The sequence below is a fragment of the Dama dama genome, chromosome 22 (assembly GCF_033118175.1).
Source record: "Dama dama isolate Ldn47 chromosome 22, ASM3311817v1, whole genome shotgun sequence".
In the NCBI taxonomy this organism is placed as follows: Eukaryota; Metazoa; Chordata; class Mammalia; order Artiodactyla; family Cervidae; genus Dama; species Dama dama.
In genome coordinates this window covers 53,979,387-53,995,300 of record NC_083702.1, presented here as the reverse complement: position 1 = coordinate 53,995,300, position 15,914 = coordinate 53,979,387, and the positions used below count along the sequence as shown (strand labels likewise).

At 40.0% G+C, this 15,914-nt stretch overlaps 1 protein-coding gene across 1 annotated transcript in view; it reads left to right on the top strand.

Annotated features, from left to right (window-relative positions):
- ANO4 (anoctamin 4) overlaps window positions 1-15,914 on the top strand; it is a 418,375-nt gene that overhangs the window by 310,538 nt on the left and 91,923 nt on the right. Inside the window, exon 11 of the mRNA XM_061124170.1 lies at window positions 11,759-11,865. Coding sequence (XP_060980153.1) covers window positions 11,759-11,865 — 107 coding nt within the window. The remainder of the gene's footprint in view (window positions 1-11,758; window positions 11,866-15,914) is intronic.

The following is a 15,914-nucleotide window of genomic DNA, read 5'->3' as shown; positions in this document are numbered from 1 at the left end:
AAGAGTTGGACACTAATGAAGTGACTGAGACATACTCAGAGCTCCTTTGACTAAAATGAGTGAACTCTCCATGGTTGCATAGGGAAAGCAAGTTGCAGAAGAATGAGGAGCATGCTGCCATTTCTGTAAAGGTTTTAAACATAAAATATAATGCTGTATTTTTAGGGATATATATATATATGTATACATATACATGTATATATATATATTAGGGGTTATAAAAAAACTCCTGGTGGGGGTTACCTCTGGGGAGAGGAATGCAATTGAGGAGGAGCACTTAGGGGAACTTCACCTGTGTCTGCAAACTTCCATGAGCAAGTACAAAAGTGTTTGATGATAATCTCAATCCATTTTTGTACATCTAAAAATATTTTATTAAGATAAAGAAAGGCTTTTTAATACCTGATTTCAAAATATCAGGTACTTCTTAATGAGGGCATATGAGAACTTTGCGGGTCAGTAATCTTTATAAGAAGTGGCAAATAGCTAATATCATAGCCCTGCCGTCTATGAGCACAGGGTGTGCGTGGGTACACTGCCGGCGCCGCCTCTTAATCCTCAAACCTCCCTCTGAAGTGGGTATTATTGTTGACCCATTTGAAGGATCAGCATACTGAGGCTTAGAGAAGTTACTTTTTTCAAATTCAAATAGTTAGTACTTGGCAGAACCAAGACTAACCCTGGTTTGTTTTACCTAACCAATAAAGTAGATGCTATCATAAAAAATATTCTATCCATGAGGCAGCTTCTTCTTTCTGAATTGTGAGAAAATTTTTTTTTTAATTTTTTTAACATAATGATTTTTAAAATTGAGGTTTAATTGACATATAGTGGTTTCAGGTGTACAACATAGTAATTGATTATTTGTATGTGTTGCAGAATGATCACCACAATAAGTCTAGTTAACATCCATCATCATACATACTTATAAATTTTTTCTTGTGGTAACTTTCAAGATTTGCTCTCTTAGTAACTTTCAAATATGCGTTACAGTATTATTAACTAAATACACCATGCTGTACATTCCACCCCCATGACATTTATTTTATAGGTGCAAGTTTGTACCTTTTGATCAGTTTCACCAATTTTGTCTGTTGCCATCTTCACCTGCAGCAGCCACCAGTATGTTCCTGTCTTCTCTGAATCTATGAGCTTGTTTTCTTTAAGATTCCACATATATGTGAGATCATAAAATAGTTGTCTTTCTTTCTCTGACTTATACCAGTTATCATAATGCCCTCATGGGTCACCCATGTCGTCACATGGCAAGATTTTCTTTTTTATGTCTGAGTAATATTCCATTTCAATGGACATGAGTTTGAGTAAACTCCAGGAGTTGGTGATGGACAGGGGGGCCTGGCATGCTGCGACTCATGGGGTCACAAAGAGTCGGACACGACTGAGTGACTGAACTGAATATTCCATTGTGTATGTGTGTATGTGTATATATGTATGTGTGTGTATATATATACATACACACACATATACATAATACCACATTTTTTATCATTCATCAATAAATGGACACTTAGGTTGCTTTGATATCTTTGGCTGTTATAAATAATGCTGCAATGAATAGGGGGGCACAGGTATCTTTTCAAGATAGTATTTTCATTTCTTTCCATTAAATACCCAAAAGTGGGGTTGCTAAATCATATGGTAGTTATATTTTTAATTTTTTTGAGGCACCTCTGTACTCTTTTCAATAGTGGCTGCACCAGTTTAAAATCCCACTAGCAGTGCAGAAAGAATGTGAAAGTGAAGTCATTCAGTCGTGTCCGACTCTTTGCAACCCCATGGACTATAGTCTACCAGGCTTCTGCGTCCATGGGATTTTCCAGGTAAGAGTACCAGAGTGGGTTGCCATTTCCTTCTCCAGGGGATCTTCCCGACTCAGGGATCGAACCCGGGTCTCCTGCATTGCAGGCAGATGCTTTACCCTCTGAGACACCAGGGGAGCAGTGCAGAAGGATTCCCTTTTCTCCTCACCCTCACCAATACTTCTTGTTTCTTGTCTGTTTGATAATAGCCCTTCTGACAGGTCTGAAGTGGTATCTCACTGTGGTTTTGATTTGACTTCCTCTGATGGTTAGTGATGTTGAGCATCCTTTCATGTTGGCCATCTGTATGTCTTCTCTAGAAAAATGTCTACTGAGGTCCTCTGCCAGTTTCTTAATCAGAGTGTATTTTTTGCTATTGAGTTGTATGAGTTTTTTAAAAATATATTTCAGATATTAACCCCTTTTGAGATATATGACTTGCAGATATGCTTTTTCATTCCATAGATTGTCTTTTTGTTGATGGTTTCCTTCTCTGTGCAGAGGTTTTTAAGTTTGAGGTACTCCCACTTGTTAATTTTTGCTTTTGTTACCTTTGCTTTTGGTGTCAAAAAAAAAAAAAAAAAAAAAGGTTGCCAAAACCAGTGGCAGGGAGCTTACTTCTTATGTTTTCTTCTAGGAGTTTTACGGCTTCAGGACTTAGATAGTAGTCTAGTTTCATACTTTTACATATGGCTTTCCAATTTTTCCAGTGCCATTTATTGAAGAGGCTGTCCTTTCCCCATTGTATACTCTTGTATCCTTTGTCAATAATTAATTGACCACATATGCGTGAGTTTATTTCTTGGCTCTGGATTCTGTCCCACTGATCTATATGTCTACTCTTATGCCAATACAATATTGTTTTGACTAGTACAACTTTGTAGTGTACTTTGAAATTAAGGCATGTGATACCTCCAGCTTTGTTCTTCTTTCTCAAGATTGCTTGCTTTGGCTATTCAGGGGTTTTTTTGTGATTATATACAAATTTTAGGATTTTTTTCTATGTGTGAGATAAATGCCATTGGAATTTTGAGAGCAGTTAAGTTCTATAGATTGCTTTGGGCAATATGGATATTTTAACAATATTAATTTTTTCAATCTATGAGCATGGAATATCTTTCCATTTTTGTCTTCAGTTTCTTTCATCAATATCTTACAGTTTTCAGTGTATAGGTCTTTCACCTCATTTTATTATTTTTGATGCAATTGTAAATGTGATTGTTTTCTTAATTTCTCTTTCTGATAGTTCATTATTAGTGTATAGGAATGCAACAGATTTTTGTATATTGATTTTGTATTCTAAACTTTACTGGATTTGTTAGTTCTAACAGTTTTTTTAATGTCTTTAAGGTTTTCTGTAAATGATACGTCATCTACAAATAGTGACAGTTTTACTTCTTCCTTTCCAATTTGAATGCGTTTTATTTCTTTTGCTTGCCTAATTGCTCTGTCTGGGACTTCCAGTACTATGGAGGGGTGGGGGGAGTTTGGTGTTTCTTTTCCTTTTTTTCCCAGTTATTAAGATGTAATTGAAATATAGCACTATATAATGGGTATAGCATAATGATTTAACTTACATCATGAAATGATCATCACAATAAGTATAGTAAACATCCAATACTATGATGAATAAAAGTTTTGAGAGTAGACCTCCTTATCTTGTTCCTGATCTTAGAAGAAAAGCCTTCAGTTTTTCACTGTTGAGCATGTTAGCTGTGGGCTTGTCATGTATAGCCTTTATTCATAAAGACTTTGTAAATGTTTCATCACTCTACAGAGCCTAATTTTTTCTAACATATTTCTTTCTCATTGTGTTTTCGTCCTTGTATTATTCTCTTTTATGTTAATGGATTTCTTCAGATACCTGGTAATCTTTGCCTGACTGTTCATATTTAAGAATAGGAAATGCAAAATAAGAGAAGTTCAGAGTGTAAGGTGGGAACTGTCAACTTATGTGGGCCTTATGGCTGAGTGGTTTCAGTTTAAAGCCTCCAGTGTCACTATCTTTAGATTTTTTATCTTAGGCTGGTCAGATTCCCCAGAGAAGTATTTGCCAGTCTTCTGCCCAGAAAGTCAAGGCTTAGCTGCTAGAGTTTTAGAGCCTAAATGGTTGAAGATAGTTGAGTCTCAGCTTCTAGAATGCAAATATTCACTTGATCCTCCAGTTTTTACTATGATACCCATACTCCTAACTATGCCTGAATGTCTCAGTTCAGATATTGTATTATCCTATTAAAAAAAAAAAAAGGAAAAAGAAAAAAGCTCCAATATTCTCTTAGAGAGGGCTTCCCCGGTAGCTCACCTGGAGAAGAATCTGCCTGCAATGCAGAAGACTTGGGTTCGATCCCTGGGTTGGGAAGATCCCCTGGAGGAGAGCATGGCAACCCACTCCAGTGTTCATGCCTGGGGAATCCCCATGGACAGAGGAGCCTGGGGGGCTACAGTCCACGGGGTCTTGGAGAGTCAGACATGACTGAGTGGCTAAGCGCAGCGCAGCGTTCTGTTAGAGTACAAGTGAGGACCTGGGGATCTAGCATCTTCCTAAACAACTTTCAGCTAGCACTTATTTTAGCATCCCTTGCAGACTACTTCTAGAGGTCACTGTGTCCCAGTTCTGAGATTTTGTAGCATAAATACATAGTTTTTCTTGGTTTTCCCCAGAGCTGGGTTAGTGTTCAGCTTTTTCTGGTCTCCTAACTCTGTTACCACTTGTCTGTCTGCTTTTCACACTCCAGTGCTTCTTTGCTGTTGTTTTCCGCTATCCCTGTCCCTTGAGTGTTACACCTCTATTTAAACACAAACATTACTCTTGTTTTCATGGGGTTTTAAGAGAGAAAAAAAAATTGAATGTAAGTGTTTAATTTTCCATCTTTACCTAAAAGTCTCAAGAGCAAGTATTTCTTAATTTGCCTTTAATATTCAAATAGCAAAGGTAGGATTGTGAAGTATGATTAGGAATGACCATTGGAATAAAAACATCTCACATTGCTTTTTAGTCCAGTAGCTTATCATCTAAAAAGGGTTTGAAAATTTTTACCAATCAGATAAATAGCATATATTTAGTCTGAGAGTCGTTTTATCCTTTTACTCATATCAGTATTCTTAATAAGTCAGCGGAATTTCCTGGCTGTCCAGTGGTTAGGACTTGACACTTTCACTGCCAAGGGCCTGGGTTTAATCCCTTGGCTGCATGGTGCAGCCAAGAAAAAAATGAGTTAGGTATCACCCTGCAGTAGCCTAAAGCCTGCAAAACTATCAAAATAGGCCTCGTCACATAAAAAATTAATTGGTTGCTTTGTTCCTACTTAGATTTTCATTAACTTGAGGACTCACTTTAAGTGACAATTAACTGTATCACCTTTGTTTCTGCTTGTTAAAAAGAGGTGTCTATTTAAAAGTCTAATTAATAAAGTTTCCTGAAATATTTATCCTTAAGGCATTCACCTTCACTTTTCTTTTTGTATTATGAAATAGTACAATTTCAGCCATCATGAAAGACTGATCTGTTGGTCATCTACTGCCATGTAAGGGTAAAACTCACTGACTTAAAACAATGCATGTTATATTTGCTTATGATGCTTTGAGCATTTTGTCCTGGGTTCAGCTGATCAGCTCTTCCACTGGATTCAGCTGGAGTCAACATGAGGTTGAAATCATCTCTTTGCTCCACCAGGCTGGACAGTCTAAAATTGTCTCCCTTCCCGTGTCTGGTGGGTGGTGCGTGCTTGTGGCTGGGTTTCTCTTTCCATGTGGTCATTTATCTTCAGAGAGGCTAGTCAGACTTCTGTGTGTTGGTAGCCTTGGGGCTTTGTTCCAAATGAACAGGAGTGGGTGCTCAAAGCCTGGGCCTCAGCTCACAAAAATCACTTCTTCCACATTCTGTTGATGAAACCTAGTCACAAAACTCACTCAGAGAGGTGAAGAGATAGACTCTACCTCTTAATGGAAGAAGCAAGAAATTCACAGCACAAAGGGATGCGTATACAGGAACGGGAAGAGTTGTGGCTGTTTTTTGTTTTTTGTTTTGGCACCCCACCAGAGTCTTCCTTCTGACATAAAATTTATTTATGTTTTTCCCACATAGAAAATATGCTCATTCCCATTCCAGGATCCCCAGAGGTCTCAACCCAATATGACATTAGGCTCAAAGTCCAGGATCTTTTGTTCCAGCATCAGGTTCAGTTGAGGATGAGAATCCCTGGAAGCAGGGATAGTTCTTCAGATTAGATCTTCAGGGAGAGTTCTTCTTGGACAGGAGGCCTGTTCATGTAAAAAACAAGTCAGCGGCCCGTTATGTTTCCGACAGGCCATGAGGAGAGATGCGGCACGCTCAGGCACGTCTGACTCTTTGCATCCCCATGGACTGTAGCCCACCAGGCTCCTCCATCTATGGGATTTCCCAAGCAAGAACACTGGAAGGGGTGGCCATTTCCTTCTCCAGGGGATCCTCCCAACCCAGGGGTCGAACCTGCATCTCTTGTAGCTCCTGCATTGGCAGGCAGATTCTTAACTCCTGCACCACCTGGGAAACTCAAGGAGCAATGGGCCCAGGATAATTACAATAGATGCTTCCGTTCAAAGTGGAGGGCAGCAGGAACAGAGCAGTGCTGAAACCCAGTGGGGCAGTTGCTTCAAGCCCCTGTACTCTAGGGCCAAGAAGCATACTCTGATTAATTATCTGGTTCTGTTTCTTTCTTTACCATATGCCTTAGATTTTTAATTTATAAGTCAGTGATGTAGCTATAAATCTAACATAATTAAACAGCACCACCTATAGGTAGTTAAATGCTTTTTGAGAAATTTTCCACTTGAAGTTTTAAACCATGGAGATTTTCATACCTTGGAGGACCCTTGTTTATTTTTACCAATCGCAGAAATTTCATAAAATAGGCATTAAGCCAAATTTTGAAAAGCATCTTCATTGCCTTTATTTTCCCCAAAGTAGTAACAATTAAAAAGAAACCATAATTATAAAATAAAACTGATTTTCAGAATCTTTAAGTTAGAGGGAAAAAAGTAAAATTTATCTGTGATATAATCGACAGTTTCTGCAACATTCATTGGGTCTCTAGAGACCACAGCCCCAGGAGGTCTGGAGTTAAACCTCAGTTTATTCAGCATATTCCTAACCCTAACCTTCCATTTTGGAGGAAAGGAGATTGGCACCTCCCCAAGTAAAAATCGAGAGCTGTTCTCCAGGGAAGGCAAGAGAGGAGAGACCCTGGAGGGGAGTCAGCGGGAGCTTCAGACTCAGGCCCACTCAGTACTTAGTAAGCAGGTCAGCAGGGCCTCCTTCACAGGGCAAGATGGAAGCATCGAGAAAGTCCCCTTCACACACACATGCATATTAGCAGACCTGGGCTTCCAGTGGTTCCTTTTACAAAAGAATGGGAAGATTTGGAGGAAGGCATTTGGTTTTTGAATTGCTGATTATATGACTTCAATTATTGTGTATTACAGAATCACTCCAGTGGGGAGAATAAGGAGATAGATGTTTAGAGCCTTAATCCTATAGTTGATCCTCCACCAATTCAGCAGTTTATTCCTCTCCTCACCACGAAAATGTTTCTTACTTGTTCTGCAAGTAAGAACAGACCTAGAAGAGAAATTGCAGTTTTCTCTTTAAACTTTCTTTTTTCTAAAATGTCCGTTTTTTGTAGGTAGTACTTACTTATGATAAAAATTTCTTAAGTGCTTACAGTGAAGTTCCCTTCCTACCTTCTCAGTCACCTAGTCCTTCCCAGAGGCAACCAGTGTATCCAGATGTCTATACATCCTTCCATAGTCCTTCTGTACATGCACTGGCAAACGTATATGTCAGTATGTATCTATGTACTTCTTTCCATGTATACGCTTTTCTTTTGGACCGAGATAGCTGTGTGACTGGTCTGAACCTTGTTTTTGCCCTGTAGTACCTTGCAGATTTTTAATATCTGCACTGAGCATCGTTAATCTCTCTATAGCTGCAGACATTCCATCGTAGAGCTCTACCAGTATTTGTTTATCCTCTCCTCCGCTGGTGAATTATTTAGATCATTTCTGGAGTTCTGCAATGATAAACCATGCTATGATGAACATTCTTGTACATCTGCCACTTGGCATGTGGGTGAGCATACTTGTAGAATAAATTTCTAGAGGGGAATCGCTAGGTCAGAGGAGATGTGATGAGGATATAGGAATAATTTTGATAGACCTGGTCAAGGTACCCTCATAGAATTTGTGCTTGTTTGCTGCCCCATCAGCAGTGTGTGAAGGCAGAGCTGAGTTTCTAAGCCTGGGTAGAGTGCTGACACCTCACAGACTAAGCATCAGGTCTTACGTTTGTCAAACCAGCTCAGCTTACATGGTGTGTGGTTCATGCATGCATGTGTTTGTGTCTGATTTCATTTGGAGAGGGTTGTTTTGTAAGTGGCGAAGAGAAGCTTGAGAATCTTGACGTAGGACATCATCACTGTTCTTCCTCTTAAACCTCCAGTTTGAAGGAGTGACAGAGAAAATGAGATGGCTCCATGCACTACAAGAATATCCTTAGACAAGTAACATGGAGAGAATGGTTCATGGGGTAGCTGGAAAGATGGAAGGTAGAAAGATTCATAGGAAGCAGACATGGAGGTCAAGGTCTAATGAGATGAGATTTAGTCTCCTAGACCCCCATCTTGGGCTTCCCTGGTGTCTCAGACGGTAAGGAATCCGCCTGCAATGCAGGAGACCTGGGTTCGATCCCTGGCTTGGTAAGATCCCCTGCAGGAGGGCATGGCAACCCACTCCAGTATTTTTGCCTGGAGAATCCCGAGGGACAGACGAGCCTGGTGGGCTACAGGCCGTGGGGTCACAAACAGTTGGACACGACTGAGCGACTCAACACGGCAGCACAGGAGCAGGAGACCCCCATGTTAACTCGGGGTCTCCGGAAGGTCTCACTTGTTCTCACTGAGCCGACTGCAAGGGCTTGTCACGTGCCCAGCCCTGTACTAGTACTGGAAATAGAGATGCACACGGCCAGTCCCTGCTCTAAAGAAGCTCATGCAGAGAAGTCATGTAAGCAGAGAAGTTCTATATACAAGTTACAGGAGCAACAAGGGTGGTAACAGCTGACTCTGGGAGCCTATTAAATGCCAGACAGGGCTCAGCAGTGCTCATCATCTCACCTGATTCTGCAAAAATCTTATTGGAGGATGATTCCAGTTTTATCCCATCCCACAGATGAGGAAACTGAGACCCAGGGAAGTTGAGGGATGGTCCCAACACCCCATAGTAAGTGACAAAGCTGGGGTGCGGGTTGAGGTCTATCTCACTTCCAAGTCTTAAGGGAAAGCAGGAGTGATGTTGGAACTAAAAGCTCATCTCCCTCCTCCATTAAATGGTTTTCTGCTTCCTTCTCTTTCTGTAGCACCATAATACTTTTCAGGGTGAGGGTGGGGGGTCAGGGAATACTTTTGGAGGAAGATGTGACCTGAGCTGGGGCTCTTAGGATAAGTAAGAAGCAAGGAGAACAGTTCCAGCAGAGCTGACCTCCAGGGGTCAGAAGTTTGTCCCAGGGAGGCAGGTGAGTGGCATGGATAAGACGAAAGCTCTGGAGCCAGACAGCCTGAGTTTATATCTGGGCTCTGCCCCTTATTAGCTGAGTGACATTGGGTGTATCACTTAACCTCTCTGATTCTTCTCCTGTAATGTGGGGACTACAAAGTACTTTCCTCCCAGGTTATTGTAAGCATGGCATGAGTTACCATATCTGGAGCTGGTGGCCGGCAGTACAGTTTCTCTATATTTGTTCCCATTATAGAATCGCCAGGATCCAGGTATGACCTAGATGTAAAGGAGAGGAAAACAGAATTGTGAGGTTTGCCTGTGATGCTTATTACAGAGGATGATTACATGAGCTCACAAAATGTAGAGATGCTATTTAAAAAAAAAAAAGGAAGCAGAAAAATCATTTAATGCAGGAGCAAGAGACATGGGCTTTTAGCCTGGAATTGTCTTGTCAAGCATGGTTGTGCTTATCAGCTTTCAGTTATCTAAAATTGTGAGTCAAAACGGACTTTTTTATTTGTTGTCTACTTCTTTATGACATCTTTATGGTTGTTAAAATATAATAGTCTATCTCAAATAAGGTGAAAAAGCAGAGGAGAGTAAGATAAAAGGAACTATATTGGCTGTAACTCTCGGTTTTCCCCTCTTCCTCTTTGACGCCATAAAATGTTTTCAGGCAACCCTAGAGAAGAGAGAAGATAAATGTTGCTGCTTTCTCATTTACCCACATAACATTTATCTCTCCTGTACCAAGTCAAGTTACTTTTTTCTGAGAAGTAAATTCCATAACAGAATACAAGAGAAGTACAATAGAAGTGAACAGAAAGCTGTATTCAAGGAATCCATCCATGCGATTTACATTTTGTCTTCATATTCTCTGGCTTTTTTCTCCTTTATCCCAACCTCACATCCTCAATTCTGTTCCACAGTCAAACCCCATGCCTGGACCACTCTTTCTGTAGGCCAGTTTTATCTAGATGACTTGAGTAATTCCCAAGAATTCATCTTATTTTTAAAAAAATTAATAGCAATTTCCAACATAAATTCACACAAACATTCTCTTACTGCTATTCAAAAACCTATATGTTTACTGTGTACTAGCCACTCACTAGCTCCTCTGGCTACAGAAATTATTACAATTCAGCCTTTTGTCTTATGTGTGAAAAGGCATGAACAAGGAGGTTGATTCTGCCCATGTCCGCCTCATGTTCCTTTCCTTTGTGGTTTCTCTTTCCCACTAGATGGTAAGCCTCTCAAGGTCAAAGATTTTATCTGCTTTATTTCCTACTGGATAATCATTACCTATAGAGGGTTCTCCGTAACCGTTTACTGCATTCATTAATGAAAATAAATACATGACTATGCAGAATGATCAGTAAATTGATGTGTTTGCAAGACAAGAAATAGCTTAGAGAAGATGAATAGTGAACTCCCTGGAGAGCAGAAGGGTGGTTGGAGGGCTTGGGAGACCTGCTGAGGATAGTGACTTCTGAGTTGAGTTTTGAGGGTGATGACTGCCACCATCGATAAGCCTTACATAGTGTCCAATTCATGCAACATACTGAATAAAAGTCTGCTGAGGTAATAAACTATAATTTATGAAGCAATTATACTTACAGTCTCTCTCATATTTGACCATTTAACTCATTACTGGGGCAGGGGGTTGGGAAGACCTGGCCACTTCATGCTGCATTGTGTGGTCCTGGAAGCTCTATGTTGGCTCAGGGTAGGCATACCTACCGGGAAACTCAGTGTTGTGTGTGTGTGTGTTCATATGAGTCCTGTGAGAAACAGTCAAGGCGGGGTGGGCCTTTGGCTGAGAGAGAAGCAATCTTAAGTACGTGCTCTAGAAGAGGGGTGGTCCATTCAGGAGAGAATGTGGGAAAGGAACGGACAGAGGCCATTTCTAGTGACTCAGCCCTAAGCCAGGCCAGAGCTATTACCTAAGACCTGTGTCCATCACCCAAGCCAGTTTCAGATGTTAAAATTCCTGAAAAATCTTGTGATTATGACATGGGAGGGAATGAAGTGGAAGACAAAAGGAGATAAAAGCAAAATGAATTTTTAGTTGAATTTATCTGATGACCTTACTGAGGAAAAAAACAGGATGTGAGGCATGGACTTGCTATTAGTTGCAAGTTTCTTAATTGTATTTAGCTCCAGCTCTTTCCTAACACAGTGATGTAAATGACTGGGAGGTTGAGAACCAAAACTGCTAAGATTCATGAGCCTCTTGCCTCTGGTGTGATCTTGGGGTGGGGGGTGGGGGATTCCTCATGCTATTCCAGACTTACCCTCTCTGTGACAGACAGAAGACACAGCTCTCTAAGTCACAGCAAATTATACCAAAGATTAGATCCCTCAGCTGCAATCAATCCTTAACCTGTGTTTTCAATATGTGTGTACAGCTTCATCATACACAACAAAGACACTTTCTTCAACAATGCCACAAGAAGTAGAATTGTACATCATATTTTACAAAGAATAAAGTATGAAGAAGGAAAAAACAAAATTGGTAAGTAGTATATCAGTATAACAAGTTACATTTAATTTGGAGGATTACAGACTTTTTCCTTTGGTTTTGTTACATTGATAGCAATTCTAGAAATGCTTGTGATTTATAAAGCCTCTAACTGCACAGTTCCTTGATGGATAACTCAGAAGTGTAAAACCTTAATAGATTGCTTTTTAAAAGATAGCACATCATCTCATTTATCTTAGATCACAGAAAAGTGCTCTCAATTCAACAGATATTTAAGGAGTGCCCATTATGTGCCAGGTGGGCTTCCCAGGTGGCGCTAGTAAGGAACCTGCCTGCCAATGCAGGAGATGTAAGAGACCCCGGTTCGATCCCTGGGTCAGGAAGATCCCCTGGAGGGAGAGCATGGCAACCCACTCCAGTATTCTTGCCTGGAGAATCCCATAAACAGAGGAACCTGATGGGCTGCAGTCCACAGGATCGCAGAGTCAGACACAACTGAAGTGACTTAGCACACATTGTGCGCCAGGCACTGAGCAAGGTGTTAGGGAGATGAGCACAGTTCTCTCCTGCAGTGGATGTTCAAGAAGTTAAGAACAGACAATAAATAAATACATACAGTACATAACATGAAGAAGTTGAAATGAATGATGTTATAGAGATTGACTAGGGGCTAGAGATCATGCTGAGATGACGTGGTCAGGGCATGCTCTTCTGAGAAGCTGGAATTTGAACTAAAACCTGAATGACAAGAGGGAGCCAGTGTGTGGAAAGATGCAGAAGCAGTCGCAGGAAGCTGTATGGGCAGAAAAGAGCTGTCATCATAAGTGAATTCTCCAAATAATCACCACCCCCAGCAAATAACCTCCACATACTACACTGGGGATATTTGTGTGATAATCTTTCCTTGATATATTACCAAATTTCCTGCCTTATTAAGTAGATTATTATATACTGGGAAGATTTGGGGAGCTTTGTCCATATCTCTGTCCCAGCAAGATTTTTATCTATGCTTTGAATGATGACCTATGTCAGTCATGGTCTAATCAAGAGATAAAAAAATCACACAGAATTTGAACAGGAAAGTGAAAATGAAAGTCACTCTGTCGTGTCTGACTCTGCAACCCCATGGACTATACAGTCCATGGAATTGTCCAGGCCAGGATACTGGAATGGGTAGCCTTTCCCTTCTCCAGGGGATCTTCCCAACCCAGGGATCAAACCCAGGTCTTCTGCATTGCAGGTGGATTCTTTATAAACTGACCCATCAGTTTGATAACTTTTCCTTGAACAGGAAAAGCTAATATAAATAATTAAATGTGATGGAGTTTTAGAGTAATGGAGGACTGACTAGTAAAGAGCAAGAAGAATTCTATAGAAGAGAAGATGCTCCACAGCAAAGCTGAAATGGAGACCTTGTTAGAGGGGGTGCAGTTGTGGATCTTTGGACGGCAGAGCAGTTTGGTGGGGTTTCTTTGCCAGCAGAATTCTCTGTGAATCCGCCCTCTCAAGTTCTGGGAGAAGCCGGCTAGAGGGGTTCCAAAGGTACCCATTCATTGGGAGATGGTGCCCAGCGTCATCATCCTGTGACGCTGTTCAAAGGCCCACCTGCCCTTGAGGAGGTCCCAGGGCTGCTGGCTACCATGAACTTCCATAGAAGCTGTGAGTTGCAGAAGCCTGCTGGGGGGAGCATACAAGTACCAGGGAAACGAACTCCTCCCTCCCCTGCTGTCCCTCTGGGCCTTCTACTGACAAAGCTTAGCATTGCAGCATCTGGCAAAGGAGAAGTGTTTACAGGGTCCACCTCCATTGCTGCAAAGCTAAGGGCAGTCAGTTGATAACCCGCACAGAGCCTAAAGAGTTTGCTCATCAGGCTTTTGGGTGGTGTCGAGACTGGAAGGATGCACTGTGTTAGTCACTTGGAGTTAGGATCCTGAAAGAGCTCAGTGATCTGGAAATCTCAGCCACATCTGAAAGATGACTTTAAATAGTCTAAATGTTCAGTGCTATGCTCAAATTCAGCAAAACAGCTACCTTGGCACCGTGTGGGAGAAATGTTACTCAACACATCATGAAGAGGGACAAACTTGGGAGGTTTAGTTGAATGCAAGTGTGAGTCACTAGTGTGGTGAAGCTGCCAAAAACTACTTTGATTGCAAGCTGTATAAATTAAAATATAATAGGGAGAATCAGATACCTGATCCAGATCTGAATACACCTGGAATAGTATGTTCAGTGAGAGTCAGTGTAGGTGGGTATGGTGACATTGAACCAGATTTAGGACTTTCTTGACTTCCATGGGGTTATGGGTTAGCACGTCCTTAAATTCTCTGCAGCAGTCATCCATCCTTGAGATACATCCTCTTCATAATGTCCTCCATGGCCCTTCCAGCTCAGAGGAGTCTCTTCTTCTTCTGAACTCCTATGGAAATTATTTTTGCAGTCTATATGGTAATTAGCCATGTACAACTCTTCTTTTATTATCTTGAATTATTTACTTTCAATGACATAATGAAAATTCTACCAACTAAAGAGAACCACTGTTAACATTTTGTATACTGAATAACTTAAATATTACATTAATTACTCTTTTCATCTTTATACCTCATTTGTCCATGTGATTTTTTTTTAACAAACTTGGGATACGCTACACATACTTTTTTCATCCTTTTCTTGGTTAACATCATATCAGGAACATACTAGAAAACAAGTGAGTAGAAGTGAAGTGATTAGGGCAGTAGCTATTCTGGATTATTTCATAACATGCAAAGAATTTTTAAAACCAGTCTCGTTACTAATATTGGTAGTATAATATTAGCACACCTCACAACTCACTGTAACACACTAGGGTGTTGAGAATCTGCAGTTAAAAACTGCTAGTCTAGATAATAAGCTTCTCAATTATAAATGAGTTGTCTTATTTGTCTTTGTATCATCATAGCCTGACACAGTATCTGGCATACAGGCAGACTGCTTGTTGAACCAAACTGAAAATCTTTTAAACATGATCAATGTCTAACCATCAGCATTCTTACACAATCAAAGACTCTACAGTGAGGCCATACAGTGATTATTGTGCTTAAATTTTTGCAGCTAAAAATGTGGGCTAGTTTTACAGCTCGTCAAGATGGAGACAGAAAAAGGGCAGAGACAACGATGTGTAAATGTTCTGAAAAAACACAAGAAATGTAGTATTGTTACTAGTAAGAAATGATTGTTGTAAAAATTTCTCTTACTTGATGAAAGAAGAATTCTATCAAGAACTCCAGTGCTTTGAAAATCAATAATGAGGAACTGAAAAAATGTGTAGTTAGAAATAACCAACTACAAAGTAAATGACTAACCAAGGATCAGACATTATGCTGAAAAATTTGAAGTTCAAGTGTAAATGCTCTTTTGACCCAATGTTTCATTAACATCTTCAGTTTCATAATTAAAGGAAACATGTTATAAGAAAATTTAATTCATCGATAGAATTAATGTTTATCTTATTTTCTGGCTGAAGCTCTTTCTGAAAGTGGCGTCTTGCATGAGTCAACATGGATTAGAGATAATACAAAAATATGGCTTGTAGACATGATTTATGAGGGTATTTCAGTGGAGTGAAAACTACCACAATATAAGTTTTTTGACTTCACTCTGAGATTATTACAATTCCGAAAATCAAACCTAGTGAATTTCATTTTTAAAATAGAGCAATTAATAGATAGAAAGACTTATTTAACAATATAAGTACATAAAATAATCTTGATATTAATTTGTAGTTTCAAAACTGATGCTCAAAAGGGAAGACTTTAAATATTAACTGTTTTCTCATTTTTCAGGACTTTGATAATTTGTCACAAATTCACAAGAGTCATCATCAGAAGTCTCTTATTAGGTCCCTGTGAATCTTTTGCTATTATCTGGGATATCTGAAAGTGATTGATGATATATGTAGAATTCTTGATAGAAGTTCCAGGAAGTCAAAGTTTTCTACATAATCAATCATTTGTTCATTCTTTGCAAAGGTATTATTGAGGGCCTCCTCTGTGCTAGACAAAGCCCTATGGATATTTATACATCAGGTGTCTTTCTTAGGCATT